The 19,665-nt window shown below is 39.7% G+C and overlaps 1 protein-coding gene across 1 annotated transcript; it reads left to right on the forward strand.

Moving 5' to 3' along the window:
• The first annotated feature begins 13,845 nt into the window (after positions 1–13,845).
• LOC147897487 (protein yippee-like At4g27745) lies at positions 13,846–19,067 on the forward strand. The gene is made up of 2 exons (XM_087380617.1): positions 13,846–14,038; positions 18,402–19,067. Exons 1-2 carry the CDS (start codon positions 13,943–13,945, stop codon positions 18,627–18,629), a joined length of 324 nt encoding a protein of 107 aa, XP_087236743.1. The 5' UTR covers positions 13,846–13,942; the 3' UTR covers positions 18,630–19,067.
• Positions 19,068–19,665: the final 598 nt, after the last annotated feature.

The raw sequence follows: 19,665 nt of genomic DNA on the forward strand, positions 1-19,665 counted from the left end.
CTTTTCAATGTGCTTGAAAGCACATTAATGAGTTTCAAAGAACTTGAAAGTGCTTTCTTGCACCTCAAATTGCTTGGAAGGGATTCCAATCACCTAAAAGTGCTCTCAATCATCTGAAAGTGCTTTTTCTTATTTGTTCATAGCACTTGAAAGCACTTAAATGTGCCATGAATCACGTTTTAGAGCCTAGAAGCACTTCGAAGTGCTTTTGGCCCAATTTTGGGCACTTGAATGTGCTTTATTCATCTAAAAGTGCCATTTAAATGTGCTAGAAAGCACATTAATGCATTTCAAAGTACCTACAAGTGCTTTCATGCACCCCAAATTGCCTAGAAGGGATTCCAATCACCTGAAAGTGCTTTCAATCATCTGAAAGTGCTTTCAATCATCTGAAAGTGCTTTTTATTTATTGTTCATAGCACTTGAAAGCACTTAAATGCAATGGCAAGCATGCTTTAGAGCTGAAAGGCACTTCAAAGTGCTTTTGACCCAATTCTAGGCACTTGAATGTGCTTTCAATCATGTAAAAGTACCTTTTCAATGTGCTTGAAAGTGCTTCAAAGTACTTGAAGTACTTCAAATACACTTGAATGTGCTTTAAAGTAGTTGATTGAAAGTGCTTGATTGAAAGTACTTGATTGAAAGTGCTTTAGAGTACTTCTTCAATGTGCTGCAAAGTACTTAATGTGCTTCATAGTACTTTTTGAATGTGTTGCAAGGTACTTAACGTGCTTCAAAGTACCTGAAAATGCTTTAATCCACTTTGAAAAGGCCTTCAAGGACTGTGCAAGTCTCATAAGCACTTTGCTTGATTTTCTCAGCAGTGTGTGCATATTGAAATTCTTTATGTCTTTCTCCCTATAGCCTATCTTACATCGCCCCTATCCCTCCCACTCCTAATAACTAATATCATTTTTTACCAACTGGGGGGCCCTATTTATCTTCTTTCTCTTTAGTCCCAGATGGTTGGCACTCAATTTCCTCTATTTGCTACTGTAGGTGTAAACGTATGTTTAAAGTATGGATAGTGTAGTAGAGAGGGAGTTGGCAATCTACATGGTGATGTTGAGGCTGGGTGGGGGATTTTTGCTGAGGTGTTAGGCTAGGAAAGTGGGCTGCCTAGGCTAATGAGGCTAGGCATTTGAGTTCCTTGTAGTTGCATAAAAGGATGTGAATGTAGGATTAGAGTATGGATGTGTAGTAGAGAGGGAGCTATCTATCTACATGGATGTTGAGGTTGACTAAGGTTTTTTGGATGAGGTAATTGGAGGGTAATTGGCTAGCAAAATAGGGTTATCGGGTTAGTGAGACTAGGCATGTGAGCTCCTTGTAGTTGCACAAAATGTGGCAACACCCCTATTTATGATGAGTTGTGTGGCACATCCATTGGGGTTTAATAGAGAAATTGGGTTCTGTGCACTGGTGGAGAGAAAAAGGTGCTAAGCAGGAGCAAGTGAAAGGGTGAGCTAGGGGTGTGGCAATAGTAGAAGGCATAGATTCAAGTAGAGGGGCTAGTTGTGAAACCAGATGCGATGTGGGATTTACCATAGTGTGTATGAAGGAAGCAAGAAGCAAAGGCAATTTGTGGCACTACATAGGCTCTGAAGTATAACAATAGGCTAAAGTATGCGATGGGAGGATGAAGTAGATGGTATTGAGAACCATAGGTGGTTTATGCAAGTTATGAACAAGCACGTGTATAGATGCACTAGGATTGTGGTATATATTCTTGGTTTATGGCTGGTTTGACATATAATCTAGTTGACAGATGCCTGATGATGTGTACGGTCCATTGATACTTCTTGGCATATGATGGATGCATTTGATAGTGATCATAGTACATTGGGCTTGGATAGATAAAGCATGAGTGTTAATGCATGGCTTAGTGCCACTGGTTATCATGGGATTCTTTAATTATGAGGTTCCAATGGTTAGTGGATGGATTGGTCAGGTGGCAATAGCCCCATGTAGGGTTTTTTGTTGGACTCCTTATTTTCTCACCCCTAACCTCTTCGTGATTCCCTCCCCTTATTGGCTCTTCCCTCATGGTTTGGGGGTTCTTCCAAGTCTGCTCCTTACTTGATGGGCCTCCTCGATGGTAGTTTGGGCTTGTATATATCTTCTTCCTCCTAGGGTCTAGATGGCTAATGTTAGTTTCATTGATTGTTGTTGCAGATTGTGAATGGGTGAAAGCATGGATAAGTGGTTCAAAAAGTAGTGTCATATACATTACTTTGTCAAGTGCTAAGAAGTTGTGACTAAAGGTCAGAACGTGTGAGTAATAAATAATGGGCTAAAGGTAGTAACATGCAAGTAAACAGAACGGGTAGTGGTTTCTCAATGGCAAGAATGAGCAGTGGTTTGTTAGAATATGGATTTATGGTGAACCGTGATTTCTATATCTTTCATCCACATCATGTCATGGGTCTCTCTCTCTCTCTCTCTCTCTCTCTCTCTCTCTCTCTCTCTCTCTCTCTCTCTCTCTCTCTCTCTCTCTCTCTCTCTCTCTCGCTCTCTCTCTCTTTGTGTGCGTTTGTGTGTGCGTATGCATGCATGCCCGTGATAGTACTGCACATTGTCAAGCCGAAACATAGTTTTTTCATCAACTTCTCCATTCTATCACGATCAATGCCTGCTTGAGATTCTATGCCTCCTTTAGCTTTCTTGTCTCCTTTAGCTTCCCTGCCTCCTTCCACTCTTCTTGCACTTTCTTGTCTTCAATAGCTCATCCCTCAGGTCATCATTCTTTCTTCTATCAGGAGTCACGTTGTTATCTTTAAGGATTCTCCAATTTTGCCATCTTCTCGTGTCAACCTATCCATTTTTGTCACATGGTCTACCCATTAGCAATGGGCAGAAATTTTCTTCCATCAAGATAATAATTAAATTAACTTTATCATGTACTCCTTCAATAGTGATTACAACATCTAAAAGCATACCTATTGGCTCATTGGTTCAACTAGTCTTTGAGTGGGCATGCATATTCGAAATGGAGAAGGCTTAAGATTTTAATATTTAGATGCTTCACAATAGCATTTGAGATAATGTTGGATCCAAGCCACCATTAGCAATTACTCCAAACTTGTTTTGGTCCTCAATCTTAACGATGATGGGTATGGTTACAAGAGAGTCTACTCCCTTGGTGGCCTACTGCTTAGTTCGAGTTTGCTACAAGAAGAATTCTCTATGAGGAAATCTAAAGCAATTCCATCATTTCAATGCTAACATTTGTTGCACGAAACATTTCCCAAGAGTTGATCACTTATGGTTCAAGTCATCATGAATGGACTAGGAGAGAGATACGAGAATCTAGTTCAAAGTATTGCCATTCAATGGCAAATTCCAACATTGGAAGAACTCAAGTCAGTCTTACTTGGTGAAGAACTCAGGACTCATGCCATTCATGCATGCAAAGGTCATTCTAATGATCAGGCATTCACAGCTTCAGATAGAAGCAGAGGCAGAGGCAGAGGTAGATCATTCTAGAAAAGTGGTTATCATCAGCAATAAGGTCATCAACAAAGTCAGCATCAGCATCAACATCAGCCTCAACAACATCAAAATCAGCAAAGAGGAAATCATTCCAATTGAGGAAGATCCAAGGATGAGGGAATACATCCACCAATGTGTCAAACACCTAGTGCAACTACTATCACAAGTTTGGACACTATGAAAGAGATTGCTGCAAGAAGCAGTACGACCAAGGTGGCCAATCCACCAGCAGTAATCGAGGGAATTTTCGTGGCAGAGAAAATCATCGTGGTGGACATTCTAGTCATAGTCATTTTGCAAATGAACATGGGAATATGTTTCTTGCAAACGAGGAAATGCAGCAAATGAATACAGTGTACCTAGACATGGATTGCAATCCAAAAGAGGATTTTAGCTATCAAGTTAACCAAGCAGATCAAGATCCTTGGTACATCGACAGTGGTGCATCGTCTCACATGACAAATCATCAAGAATGGTTCACATAGATGAAGCCATTAGAAGGTTAAAACAATGTCATCTACACAATAGTAGTAGATAATACACTGAATCCAGTTCAAGGGACATGCATTATCCCTATGAACAATTTCACTGGTATGAAAGGATTGGTGAAAGATGTATTCTACATTCCGAAGCTCAGCAACAAGAACCTTGTGTCAGTAGGTCAAATGATAGAACACAACTATCGAGTCATCTTCAATGGAGATGAATGCACTATCATAGACAAATCCAAAAGGTTTCAGCTAGTAGGAAAAGGTGTCAAGGAAGGACCCTAGCTACAGTACCAGAGAAGCATGCCATGCCAGCTCAACCGCAATAAATGCCACCATCTGCAAAATGGCACAAGAGATATGGTCATGTCAATTTCAAGAGCTTGCTAGATCTCAAGAATCAGAATATGGCAATTGGGATTCCAAAGCTACAGTTTCTTGGAAAAGTTTGCGAAGCATGCTGCTTCGGCAAACAAAAGCGAATCAACTTTGGTAGAAGTACCTCTCGTGCACGAGGTGTTCTTGATTTGATACATACAGATGTACGGGGTTATGCCCAAACCCACAGCATCAATGGTTCACTTTACTACTTGACTTGCATCGACAACTACAACAGATATTGTTGGGTCTACTTTCTAAAAGAGAAATCTGAAGTTTTTTCCAGATTTCAAGAATTCAAAGGCATGGTAGAAAACTAGACAGGCAAAAAGATCAAAGTCATGAGATTAGATAGAGGAGGTGAATACATGTCTTTAGCATTCATGAACTTTTGCAGAAGTCACGGCATTCGAAGACAATTCACTTGTGCAGATACTCCTCAGCAGAATGCAAGAGCTGAAAGGAAGAATGGTACTTTAGCAGACAGTGCTAGAGCAATGCTTAGTGAGAGATGGTGGTTTGTAGAATTTTCTATTTATGTTATGAACTAGCTGTGAGAACTAGCTCTGAGCACATAGGGAGAGCACTTAATGCTTCTCGTAAATGGAACTTGTCCTCCGCTTGGCATGTATGCCCACCAAGGTTGACAATTTTCTCTGATTGCTAGAAGTGGGTGTCCTCTTCTTGGTGTGTGGGAATAAGGGAGCCACCAATGTGTACTAGAAAGCAAAGTTGGTCAACTCATAGCTTGGTTGGGATTTGAAGACAAAGAGCAATTGGAGGATTCTAAAGAAAAAGAGTAGTACATGAGCAATATAGTCTCGCAAACTTTAGAGAATGTGTCACCCTCATTCTTCCACACATATTCTCTACTTCTTCATCTCCGTGTGTTGTGGCTAACAAGAGTTGTGGTACATCATTAGCTCTTTCTCTCTCTCTCTCCCAAACACATACAAAAAGTGTGTTTCCCTCCACTTATCTCCTTGCACATTTTCAGGTTGAAGGAACTTGTAGAGTATGGATGGTCATGCAATGGATGATCAGTTTTTGCACACTACAAATTGGCATGCAATGGGAGAAGATCAATTTTTGCACAATGTAGCACTACAATAAGTAAATGGAGGCATGGTTGTTCTTGTCACCTCAAGAAGGAATGGAGTTTATCAAAAGAAGTATTGGGATTCAAAGCAAGGAGAAGCAAAGTGCTGAAGTGAATAGGTCCATTGATGAGAAGGAAAGAAAGAATATTTGTAGAATTGTAGCTAACTCTTGGTACGAGCAAACAAAGGGCCTTGACAAAGATACTCACAAGAAACTATTTCTAGAACTCCTCCTCCATCCCGCTTTCAAGGATGTTAAACCTGAAGAAATGGGCTGCAAATATGTATTGGCCAACATTCGCAACACTTTGACACAAGTCAAAATGCCCCGATCAAAAGATGTATTTTTCTTGAAGGTCATCTCTCATGATGGTACTTAATGGTAATGGTTCAATGGAGAAGGTGGCAACAACAAACCTATCAGCTTGGCAATGGTAGCAAAGGTTCTACATGTCCACAAGAGAAATCTCTATGTAGCCAACACTCACCTACAATTAGAAGAGGTTGGAGTCTTGCCCCTACAAACATGCCATAGACAACCACCTATAAGTACCATCATCACACAAGAGGTTAAAGATCTTGTTTTTTATTTTTGGACACTTGAGATTTGAGTCTCCCCCCTACAAAATAGATGTTTGTTGCAAGAGGATGGGGTAAAGCATCCCATACATTTGCTTAATGAGCCTCAGGTTTATACTTTACTTTTATTCAAGCAAAATGATAACAGTCCTAGAGCATCTCTTAAGCACTTTCAAATGGTACTTTTAATAGCTTTGAAGCCCTCAAGCAGTGAAGCAAGGTGATTAGGGATTAGCTTGCTCTATCTTTTAGTCAGTTCGCTTTTCCCTACACCCTTTGCCGGTTCCTATTTCTACCAATGAGCTAGCTGTTGGCATAGAATCCGCTTGATTGTCGAAGACTGATGAGAGCAAATTGTTGCAGACACACAAGAGAGTGAGAGAACTGTGGTATAATGGAATTTTTTTTGGAAATATTTTTGCTCCACAGAGATGCTGTGTATACGCAATTTCATTGTTCTTGCTATGAAGATTTAGAACAAAAAGTTACCGTTGATGTGCAAGTGGTACAAATTGATACAAAATTTTAGTAAGGAGACATAGATTTTACGATTATCTTGTACTTAGATGACCCTCCCACAGGATAGGGAAGAGTCAAGAAAGGGAAGGGACCATGGAGAGGTTAGGGATGAGAAAATAAGCTATCTAATAACAAACTAACATGTAGCTATTACACCGAAGTAGTCCATCCACTAACTAAACCAAATCCCATATTGACCCTACAAATGACCATAGGCTTCAATCATGCAAATATCATGAATTGGATAGAAGACTCTATCCCTCTATTAGGAATTTGGGTCGAGGAAAAGAAAACTGACCCCTAGACCAGTTCTAGCAGCTGCCAAGTCCATCATTAGCCTAAAATTCACAATCTACCATTAATTGACTGATACCATCTTTTGGAAAAAAAGCCATCAAGAGTGCATATCTTATCACCGATATCCCAAATAAACGTGATCAAAAATAAAAGTTCAAGATTGCACTAGTCAATTAACCCAATAGCATCCAATCAATCGATTGACCATTGCAATCTTAGGATTCAAGAACCCCCTGATCATCATCGACACTAAGCCACCCATCAACACTCATGATCTATCTATCAAAGCCCAATGCACTATTATCTCATGATCAAAGGTATCCATAATATGCCAAGAAGTATCAGTGACCCCTACATAGCATCAATGAGGAATTTTTCAAATACTTAATATGCTAAACTAGCCAGAAACCAACAACCTGTGCCATAATACTAGCATGCATAAACACACCAACATAGATTAAAATTTCATATATGCTTACGTACATCTCTAGAGTGGCATCACCATTATATCATCATCATCATTTTCAAACAAGATCCCTTCAATCATCAATTAACATAAGTAGAATATTGATCAAAATCTTATGACAAAGATACATCCTTGAACAAATGCATGTGCATAAGCGAGTAAGTGAAGACAAGTTCACATGGGTGACATGGAGTGCATTGATAAATAGGCATATGCACAATTTTCATTAAAAATGAGAATAAAACCATTTGGCAACCCCAATATTGGATGCAATTGTGAATTGTTGCCACAAGGCAATGTGAGTGAGAGTTAATAAGAATGTCAAAAGCCATACATTACATCACTCCCATTTTTTATATTCCAACATCTGTCACATTCCTCACTCATTAAAAAAATATAGTCCACCCTGTGACTATTGACCATCATTGTAATACCTTACCCTCTTTTCACTCTATGGCAAACTCGTCTGAGGCAACCCATAATAAACAACCACAAGACTTGACCTTAGTGCACATCCTAACCCATGAGCTATAATCCCTTCAAGGAGGCTATGATATCATCCCTAATTGGAAACCTCTTTTCCATATTCAAGCTTAGCCATTCTTGATCACCATAATCAAAGTTTTAAATACTATCACCTAGACCCTTATATAATCCATTGATTTCATAATCCAATATTTCATGTTTATAAAAACTTGCCACAATGCATGGACCTATCTAATTCCCTCACACCTTTTTTATTTATAAGACATAGTTCCTAGAAAAGATTGGCTTGTGTATCCCCTTTTATAATCTAGTGATTTCTCCCATATGTCACATTCTATACAAACTTGTGACATTGCATGAACCTATCTAATTCCTTCACACCCTTTTTTATTTATAACACATAGTTAACCCATCATCTAATCTTGAATAAGAATACACATTCAAATACTTCTCATTGTTCTTAACAGACCCAATAGAACCGTTTTCCCTTTTAATGGTTTCTACATATTGCTTGTTTCTTTGCCTCATTGAATCCACATTACCTATAATATGAAGAGGAATAATTGGAGTGTCATCATCAATTAGATCATCTCATAGTGGCATCTCTTTCATTAGCTCTCTTGCTTTTCCATAATGGCTCGTTGTCTCTTGTTTTTTGCCACACAATCTCTCCCTCTTCTAGGATATTATCTCCTTTTATGGCCCATTTCCTTGCAGCAGCAGCTATAGCAAACCATGATTTTGCAGGAATGCTTTTGTCTTGGAGAATTATTGAGACAAAACCTTCTTTAATAACTGATTTCATTGCATTGGAAAGACCTGATTGAGTGCCTTCCTCTGAGTTGAGAATGTCTAGGCTATATGGATTTCATTCTCAATTATTAGTAACAATGAGTTTGATAACATATCTTGGTCAAAATAATCATTCTCAATTATTGATAAGATGAATTTGATAACACATATTGGTCAAAAGAATCATTCTGCACAAATGCCTTGGGTTCCTTGAAGTAATCATAGAAACCTTGAACCTTCATATACATTCCTTATTTTGACTCAGTTTTTAGGGCATCACTTTATCTTAAATGATCCACATAGCCATTCCTTGAATCAAAAACTTTCCCCTCAACTTGATTGTTAGCTTATTCTTCATGCATACAACTCATACAATGCTTCATTATCCTATCCATCAAATTTAATTACTTCTTCATCTCAAATTATGATTTACGTCTAACTCATTACAACTAGAATTATCTCACATATAGGTTGAGATTGCACCATAGAGATTGACTGCATAGGCTGAGATATATCACTTCATTAGGAAAAGGATTGTGAACATTAGCGGAAAATATTTTAGAACTATACCACAAATCAAAATAATAATATCTTGTATGAGAAGGACACATTTACAACCATGCAATCTCCCCAGCAGTAGCAATCTTTATGGATTGATTTTAAGTACTTGCTTGTTGCGACTTTATATGTAATCCGACCTCAAATGGTAATTTATTAGCAAATCATGAGATAACAAATCACCATAAATCCCACAACATTTCTAAAATTTTTGATTAATAGGAAAAGAGATAAAAAACTTTGAACATTTCACCCTTTGCCAAGCACTCTAATCTGACACATGTATGGAAAGATAGAAAATAACAAAGAAATTGCAATAAATCCCCCATAATATTATTTGTCACTTTTGAATTGCAACCCCTTTTTAAAAAAGACACTCAACTTCTAGTTTTTACAACATAAGCAAGAAGAGGAGGAATAGTTTTTGAACACCTTCACTCTCTAAAGCATGATGAAATTAAATGAGCATTTTAAGGTACAACCACTTGAAAGTCACTAAAAGAAATAAAAATAATAGAGTTTCTTCCCATATGTATTTTAGGGAATCAACACAGTTCAATGCTATCACACCTATACTTGCATAAGGTAGAAGTTAGCTCTTGAATCTCACTCAAGACATAAAACAATATGTCCATTGTCATTTTTGTGTTGGCCACCACGTGTCCTTTCACAACCTTAGCTTCCAAAAAATTTATTGTCTTCGACATGTCAATGCTACAACACCCATGCTCTCTACTTCACTAAGCTCCTTATAACCACCATTCTCCATAGCTCTACACAACAACCCACTGCTGCAGATCATGCTTTACACATGCTCATTTACACCTCACACAAACCACTTTTGGTGCTCATGGTCATCTACTCAACTCTCCCATTGCATAGAATCAGCGTATTGCTATATCTTAGATCCTGTGTTATGCCACAAATTGCCTATGTTGTGGTTCTTTCTTCCTACATGTTCCCATGCTCAACCCAACTCCATACTTGGGTGCACAACTAACCCATCAACTCAACTTCTTGCCTTTTATTGTTGCCAGCATGCCGACAACCCACCCTCTAACTTGCTTTTGCTCAATGCCTTTTTCACTCTACTAGCGCCGCATAGAACCCATTTGCTATATCAAACACTGCCTCACAACTCATCATAAGACAAAGCAATTGCCATGCTTTTGTGCAGCTATAACTAGCTCAATGCCTTGCTTTTGCCCAAGATCCATACTTTGCTAGCTCGTCACCTCAGTCCAACAAGCCTCAACATTTGTGTACAAAGCCATGTTGCTCTCTAGACTAAACATATTCTAATCCTACATTCGAACCCATAGTATTTAGCAAAACTATCATCCTAGGCCATCTCCAAGAAACTACCATTAAGGCGGCCCATTTAGGACCCATTGTCAGGAACTTAGGAGTAGACACAAAAGAATCCCATAAAGTGCGGGGGAAAGGTCATGAAGGTGAGGGAATCATGGAGAGATAAGGGTGAGAGAAAATAAGCAATCCAATACAAAACTAACATACTAGAGATTTTTACATAACCATTCCATCCATTTTCCATACCAAAGCCCAAACTAAACCTAAAAAAGTGACCATAAGATTCCATCACATATGATGAATTAGACAAAAGGCTCTTTATCTCCATCAAGAGGTTAGATGAAGGAGAAACAACAAGAAAAAGTGATCCCCTAGACCAAGTTTAAAACTCTCATAATTATCATTATTCCATGTGTGTGTGTGTGTGTGTGTGTGTGTGTGTGTAGCCTATGGGACACTAGTGACATCTAATAGTAGATAGTTGCATTTGGTAAATTGCTTCCATGGATCAATATCTTCTTTTTTTGAAACCTCTATCCTTATCTATTTTACACCCATTTAAGTGCCTATCATCTCTAAACTTCATCAAGATTTAATAGTATTGATATCCTTTTCAATCTGATACAATTCCAACCCACATGATTTACTAGCCACCAAGTTTGTTGCAAAGCTCTCCTTATGTGCTTCTTCACAATTGTTCCTTTCATTGTGAATCCTCTTAAACTCATTGCTAGGATATGATCTACCTCTTCATCAAATTCCACAAATAAACCAAACCAATCAACAAACACTTCCTTAAAATTTGACTATCAGCTCCATCATAATAAGAAGCAAATATCACATTATCCATAGCTAGAAATATTAAATCTAGTCGCACTATCAGGATTTTCATCAACGTAAATACTAATATGGACAAATCGATGATACTTCTTGGTGCCTTAGATGGTGCAATAGCTGTTACGGAATTGTATTCTTGCTATGGAAATTATTTTATTTTAGTCAAGTGTGACTATGGCAAAGTATTCCAAAGGAGCGCACTTGATGCATCGGGGATCCTAGTGGATGCTTTGTGGGGTTTAGTTGGGGATGCCTAATTACCTATGTTTTTGCTAGTCTAGATGGTTAGTATCGTGGGTGATTCCATGTTAAGTACAAGTTGTGGAATAGTGAGATGTTTAAGTGGCATAGATATTGTATATCTCAAGTTGGGGAAATTCAAGGAAGGAGCTTTGATAATACGAGAAGATGAATTAATACCTGCATGTCAGAGTCCCACTTTATCGTTGATATGATGCTCTTATTTGAATTGTAAAGGCCAAGTTATGCTTTTGTTTCCATTGAAGAGTTGTGATCTAATGGGATTTAGCGTCTTATTGTGTATTGCAAATTATCTTGGAAGATAAGACAAAGAGACCACATGTCAAAGCTTAAGTCTCCATTCACTAGGGACAATGAATTTTCTTATGGGGAATGATATGGATGCTAGGGTATTCTAAACCCCTTCACTTTTTCATTTTTTTGAATAGAAATGATGATTTAGGTACTAGATTGGGGGGGATCAAGATTGTAAAAATTAAAAACACATGAAAATCACAGTAACCAAAGTTAACTTCTCCACTAAAGTATTCCTTCACTAGGTAATGTTAATAGAAAAAATCAAAAGACCATTAGAAAATCCCATGGAGTGATTTCCAAGCTTTCCTAAAGCACTCCACTAGGGGGAAATGCTAATAAATAATAAGGCACTATAAGCTACTCCATTAAAATTGAGAGAACTATTAAGCTACTAAAAATACATTTGCGATACTATTGATTTTCAAATTGGCTTCCACCTAGTTCCACCTTATAAGTTTTGCTCATTTACACACACTATCACCTTTTGTAACAACACTTAACTTTAGCAAGTTATCCAATTCCCTTAGGAAGGAGGCATTTGTTTTCCTTTGAGAAATTTAATTTATTTCTTGGGTGGAAAAGGTGGAATATTCCATATTATGGGACCAAGCTCGAGCTTTGGGACATCAAAGCGATGGCTACAAAAGCAGGTTGAACCCATGACCTCCGCTATGCAGTCAAGGAATCTTCTTGCAAGGCTAGATTAACTTGTTGCTAGATACTTACTCTCATAAATAAGTCCATTGGAGGTGGGCCTCCCCTCATAAATAGAGGGGCCCATGTCCAATCGCATCCTCCATAATGTCCCCCACCTTCCTCATAGTATGTTGATACATTCATTTATGCACTCTATTCCTCTTCCACAACTCCCTTACTCTTATATTAATCCTTAGTTCTCCCTTGCCTTTCTAACCCTCTCATTTGAGGTGGGCTTACCCCCTGCCTACCCTCATAAATAGAGGAGCCCATGTCCAATCGCGTCCTCCATAATGTCCCCCACCTTCCTCACAGTATGTTGCTACATTCGTTTATGCACTCTATTCCTCTTCCACCACTCCCTTACTCTTATGTTAATCCTTAGTTCTCCCTTACCTTCCTCATGGTCTGTCAATACATTCATTTATGCACTCTATTCCTCTTCCACCACTCCCTTTAGTTCTCCCTTGCCTTCCTCACAGTATGTTGATACATTCATTTATGCACTCTGTTCCTCTTCCACCACTCTCTTACTCTTATGCTAATCCTTAGTTCTCCCTTGCCTTTCTAACCCTCTCCTCCCCTTTCACTTATTAAATTTTTTTCCATGTTTTGCCAATTGAGGTTTCCTTCATTTGAGCATTGAAGACCTTGAGATAAATAAATAAAGTGGAAACCAATTGGGTCCCTTTCCAAAGACAAGTGATTAATCGATTAATTCGAGGCTTGCTTTTTCACTTTTCTGTAGTTATATTGCTATTGATGCCATGTATCATAGAATTTGAGTAAAACTTTTAACTCCATTGTGCGAGTGTGAAAGGTCACGCTCTAGTCTATTAACAATTAAATATAGTAGGGATTGGATAAAGGCAAATGCCAATCTAAGTAAAGGCTAAAATAATGAGGGCATGTATGGTTTAGTTATAATGGCATATACTTATCTTGCATTAAATTCCTTGATGTGTACCCTGCACCTATCTTCTTCCATATTGAATGAGACCCTGCAAGACATTTGCTCCTTGCACCGTGCAAAGCGTGAGGGTCAATGTACTCAAACCCCCTCATTTTTTGAGGGGCCCAGCTCCCTCGCATATTGAGGGGGTTGAGAGCAATTCACAAAGAGATGTCACTTTCAACCACATGTTATGAACTACCTAGTGAAGTGATATCCTATCCCAAGAGTGTAGTGGCATGTGACATGGTGCTTATTTAGTAGGACCTAAACAAGCTGAACAAAGTTCAAGTAAATAAAGTAACTTGAATAAGTTAGAAGAATAATATACGTGTGCATGATGATCATGATGATGATGGTTGATTTTGGGAGTCTTGTTTGATTGTGCAGGCAGGAAGGGGGGGGGGCGGCGAAGCTTGAGCTTGTGGTGGCTATGGCGGATACCTCCTTCGGTGCAGCCTTCTATAGCTGCTGCAACTGCCGTAGCCCCGTCGCTTCCCACGACGATGTCATCTCTAAGACCTTCCAGGTTTCCATCTTTCCTTGTGGCTCTTTCGCCTTGCCCCAGCACACCTCAGTTACGCAGCCATCGCTGCTTCCTTTTATTCGATCGGTCGCCGCCCCTTTTCGATCGTAGAATTCTTCCCTTATTCATTCATAGTCGGAACGGAAACGGGCTGCGATAGTTCACGTTTTCGCCCAATCGGAATTCGTAGGCAGGGGAATGATTGCCCACGTCCGCCAACCTGGTTGGCTCAATCAAGGTTGCATTCCAGAGTCTCACGTGTTACAGAAGGACTCCGGGGATACGGAAACCTGGAAAGACCAGACCTAGCTAAGGCAGGAATGGGATTCTGCTAATCCAATGTGCCAAAGCACTCAAAAGATAGTCTTGCGAAGGACTTGCCATCATCTTAGGCCATGTGAGAAGCTGTAAATTGGCTGAGGACTCAAACCATAGAATACCCGAAGAAGACCCACGCCACCACTTCGTTTGTCTTGTTTGCGACTTCCTTTAAACCACTTCACAACATAACAGTTTCTTTTCAGGAATGTTATACTATCCCGAATGGAATGTTATTTCAAGAGGGAGACTTATGTTTCTGGAAGTGTTAGATTCTTACATTGCATTCGAGAAGATCTGCATTGTAAGGGAGGAGCTCCTATGGCTCGACCACAATTGCTCTTTCGAGGACCTTCGTAAAGTGTCTCTCCAGGGCTTACCACTATTGTTGTCAAGGCTGCTTATTGCTGCCTCGAAAGTCTCCGTATTACAAAGATCATATGTCAAGCCCATACTTTTCATGATGTAACCACTACTTTGGGCTTTAAGGAGAGGACGTCCTAAATTTGTTTGAACGAAGTTTGGACTCGAGGTCGCTGCTCTTCTGGGGCATCAAGTTTCACTCATAATGAGATGAAAGTTATAACCACGTCACGAGTTGAATTGTGGTCAACAAGCAATGGGGATAAAGAAGGCTGGCCTGGTTTCCTTTAGTGCTTCAGAGGTACTTCAGATGTGCAAGGCTAAACCAGTTATCCGATGAATCCTGTAATGCAATTCAGGACATGTAACCACTTTTCTTAGTGGATATACGTAACTAGCTTCTACTACGCAACAGAAGACCTGCATAACTTCATGAACGAATTTCAGAAAATTAAATTACAATCTGAAGAATTCTATATTCCTTGAAGCTCTACAATGATGAAGTGGGGCCCCACTAGTGAGGCTATATTGCCACAAGGATCTAGCTATCTTGTGCTACCCTTGTATCTCCTTAAGCAGATCCGATCTGCATGTCTGAAGATTGGATCCATAACATGGCATGCTTTTAGACCCCTCAAGTCCTCCTCCAAATGAGCCGACTTTACTACAGTGACTTATGGGATTGACTGTGCCGAATGGTATGTGTTAGAAATAGGCCGACTTGCTGATTTCGCAAGGTGCTGCACTGCACAGCACCTGTTTGGGTCAGAATTGCTCTTGATGGGCATCTAAAAGCATCCTGGTAGGTTTTGCATTTCAATGATATCTGTTGCATGCGATTGGGAAGAAACCTGTTTAGGTTACCAATGCTCCTGGTGGGCATCTTAAAAAACATATCTCAGGTTTCGGATTTCGATGCGTCTGCATTATGACGAGGATAAGGAGCATATCCACTGCATCCTGCGGGACTGGATGTAAGTAACATCCTGTTGTCTGAGAGTGTTGAAGATCTCTGTCACGATTGTACTGAACAGACAAATCCCACAGACTAACTCATCTTGCTCATCCTGCTGAGCTGGCATAGCTCGCGGGGGTTACTGTTAATGTTGAACTTGTTCAAAGCCCAGACAACGGGTGGGCACACATCTTATAGCAGTTGCAAAACCAGCACCTGAAGAACTAAAGCAACAAGGGTGATAAAGAAGTTACTTCAAGAAGACTTACCGATTCATTTAAAAGGCGGATCAGTTAAGACCATTAATCAGCTCAGCAACATAAAGGGGTTCATCAAGTAGGGTAGCTCAAAGTATGATCAGACGGATCCAGATCTATCTAGCAAGATAAGCCCAGCTATGATAATGTCAATCAATCTATTGTCGGCACAGTGTGTGTTACTACTGTGTGGCTGGAAAGATATGCTATCATGACAGTCATCTGAGCCTTGTGGTTCTTCTATATGTTTTATTTGAGTGGTCTCCATTGAGATGTGCTCCCTGCTGATTGTGGTGACCCAAATCTCGGATACAGCCGTAAATTGGATGACAACGCCTGCTGTATTGAAAAACTGTGCGCCTTCAGGCCAGACTGATGAAAGAGCAAAACATGTCCACCTCTTGACTGTAATTTTGCTTGTAATCATCCTGGAAACCCTAAACACAGTAAATCCTAAAATTGGATTTGTTCTGTGAAGAGAATTTGCTGCAAATTGACAAGAACTGCTAGGAATTCAAGAAGACTGATGCGATTTGTGTTTATTTTTGGCTGAGGAAAATGCATCCTCGTCTTGTGGGAAACAGCAGCAAATTTCTTCAGCAATCAAATCGAACTGAGGGAGGTGGAAAAGGAAGAGAAAAGAAATAAGGGCTGCAAACCCCCTCCCCCACCCTCGCGTGAAGGTTTTTATTTCAGAATTCAATAGTCTATTTTAAAGTTCAGCTCACACGGAGCTGAAAGAAGCTGTCAGAGCAATTCGCAAGATACTCAAAATTGCCTTTTTGGCTACTGGAGGCGAGCTGCTTTCTAACTGGGGCAGCTCCAGCTAAAAATAGCAATTTTGAACGTGAGACTCCTTCAGCGCTTTGGACGTCCACTTTTGCATGCCTTTCCCATTAAAATGTGGTAATTTTAGCCTTCATTTCACCCATTAAAGGCTAGCCAATGCATGGATTCTACTTTTTTGACTAACCTTAGTCCTCTGTTAGTGTCCCCACCTTGCAACTAAGCAATGCAATAAAAAAGATAGAAACTTTTTTAGTTGACAGGAATCAGCTCACTTTGTCCACAGTCAATACTCTTTGACCGGGCTTTGTGACATTGCAAACCCCCTCCAATATCTGCTTTTATGCTCCAAATTCTAGTGCCCTGGTGCCACTGCTTGCTCTCTCCTAAGACAAAGTGCTTGGTACAATAGTGAGCAAACAAGTCATGCTTTCAACCTTGAAACTGCTGGATCTGCTGCCTATTGGGCCGTAGTGCTGTAAATCATTGCAAATTTAATGCAAAAAGGTTGTTCCTGTGTGAAAACTCCTCCAATCATGCATAGACCTTTGCTCAAAGTTGGTGGTTCGGATGCAAAGTGCCTCGTGTAAGGAGTACAGAAATTGTAGATAGATCTAGGATGGTCTATTGCTTTGACGTGGCTGCTATGGGTCACCTGTGCTCCCAATGCGGCAATCTAAGAAGATCTTGGTGGTTGCTGGATTATACTTGTCTCGTGTTGCAATTGTGAAAGTCAATAACTATATACTTTGACACAAACCAAATCTTAGAACTCCTTCCACATTGTCGTCCAACTCACACTAGGCTAATTTTACAGATATGAGGTTGTTGTCAACAATGCTTAGGATTTTAATCGTTTAGGGATATTTTATTTTCATCGAATTTGGGGCTTGTATGATCAATGTACATTTGATGCATTACTATTTCTCCCTCGGCTTTCTGGCTGGCCCACCCATAGCAGATTGGCTGACTTGGCCAATCTGTAGGCCAACTTGGAGGCTGTAAGGACGAACTTCTGGCCCTGCACTGCCTGCTTTACAGCCAATCTGTTGTTCTGATGTCCTTACCCTGATCTGGCTGTCTTTGGCTGTGTTGGCACAGCCATGTGGCACTGGTTGAAACTGCAATTATGCTTCTCCATACATTGGATCTGCCTTTGCCGCTGCTCTGTTACTTCTCCATGGTTTGCTGCCCTCATGGTAGCCCTAGAGTAAGGCAGTCATGCCATGTCATATGAGAGAGGATGTATGTGACAGCATATGTGTGTCTCTATCAATCCATATATACAAATCATGTTTCTGAGAAAGGTTGTGCACTTATTGTCTTTTCAGTACTTGTGGATCATTGTAGGTTGAAAATATAAATTGGATAGTTTAGATTATTTATATCTTTATATGTGGCCATGCGTTGGGATGGAGCCTCAGAAGATGATTTTCAGGATTAATAGGAATGGATTAAATTTGTAATAGAGACTGTCTTACACTTTGAGGATGTCACGACAAGTTGGTTCTTCTGCTTTGTGCTAGTTATTTCGGTTTCAAATTGTTGACAGTCTGTGTTTAAAATTAAATCTTCGACTGTGCTCTACATTTCATTGATGCTAACTGTTTGTGACAATTTGTAATACTTCTTTTTGTGCTTGCTTCCAATATCTTGAGAAGCTGATCTTTTTTATTAATAAACACAGGGAAGAAATGGACGCGCATTTCTTCTCGCCAGTGTGGTCAATGTATGTGTGGGGCCAAAAGAAGATCGACAGCTCTTGACAGGTCTGCACACAGTAGCTGACGTTTTTTGCTCTCAATGCCAGGAGGTAATTGGTTGGAAGTATGAGAAAGCTTATGAGGAAAGCCAGAAGTACAAAGAGGGAAAGTTCATCCTTGAGAAAGCTAAGGTTACTAGGGAGGATCGGTGACTGTCGTTCAAATGACAGTCTACAATAATTTATTGACTTCCCAGTTTGCTTCTCAGCTGGTTACCTTAATCAGTTTCTGCCGATGCTGACACCCTCTCCCTCCTATCAAAAATCCCTTCAAAGTTGGAAGGCCAAGGAACTTGGTGCGTCTGGAGAGATTCCATGTCATAATAACCATCGGGGAGGGGCGAGAGGGAAGTCAAGTAGGCAAGAAAGGAGTCGAATGTTGTCTGCACCTTATAAAAAGGGATTTCCATAATGGGCTTCAAACTGCCCAGGATGAGTCTAAGATTGATGATAATGTATCACAGTTTGGAACATGAGAGACATGGAGAAAGGATTCTCTTCAAGGTTTCTGCAAAAAGCCTTGCTTGTTGTACTATGTTACCCTCCAATGTACAGTAGCAAAATATACAAAGAAAGGTGAGACTTTTCTCTGATTTTGAGGTGAGATACGTTTTACCACAAAAATAAGTGATCTTTGAAAAGAATAGTTATGGTTTTGGATGTTTCAAAGTTACTATTAAGTTGTAAACTGAAACTAACTTGGAGATTAAGTGAAGCCCACAATTTATTTATTTACTCAATTAAAAGGACTTTCTATTAATTTTTGAGGAAAAACCATCCATACAAATCAGCTATCTATGTGGTGCTGATCGTGGAAGAAAATATCAGAAAGAACATTGGCTATTGTCAAGATTGTTTCTAGGGAACCCAGCTCATTGCTTTGGGAATCTCACAAATAGGGCGAGCCCTCATGCACTAATAACACATGAATAGTCCCATATGCAAACTAATGCCTTGGGAGATATGGAGGAGTTGTAGCCCCTTCTCGACAACTTGTCTTTAATAATTCCTAGGTATGGCAATGTCCAATAAGTTCTTGGTAGGAAGAAGTGGATCAAAATGTAGATTGAGTGGGCTAGCTATATTCAATATTATTGGATGAGTGAAGAAAGGTGTCACTTCATAGCACTAAGAGAGTTTTTTTTTTCTATAGCATGTTCTCTTGACCTATAGGCTTGGCATGGCCTAG

The sequence above is a fragment of the Dipteris shenzhenensis genome, chromosome 10 (genome assembly GCF_047967505.1).
Source record: "Dipteris shenzhenensis isolate YYH24624 ecotype China chromosome 10, Dip_SZ_1.0, whole genome shotgun sequence".
In the NCBI taxonomy this organism is placed as follows: Eukaryota; Viridiplantae; Streptophyta; class Polypodiopsida; order Gleicheniales; family Dipteridaceae; genus Dipteris; species Dipteris shenzhenensis.

Excerpts from the sequence above, each read along its gene's own strand:
- LOC147897487 (XM_087380617.1), top strand. The coding sequence starts at position 13,943 with ATGGCGGATACCTCCTTCGGTGCAGCCTTCTATAGCTGCTGCAACTGC. Across the intron at positions 14,039-18,401 it reads TCATCTCTAAGACCTTCCAG|GGAAGAAATGGACGCGCATT; the intron begins GTTTCCATCTTT and ends TAATAAACACAG.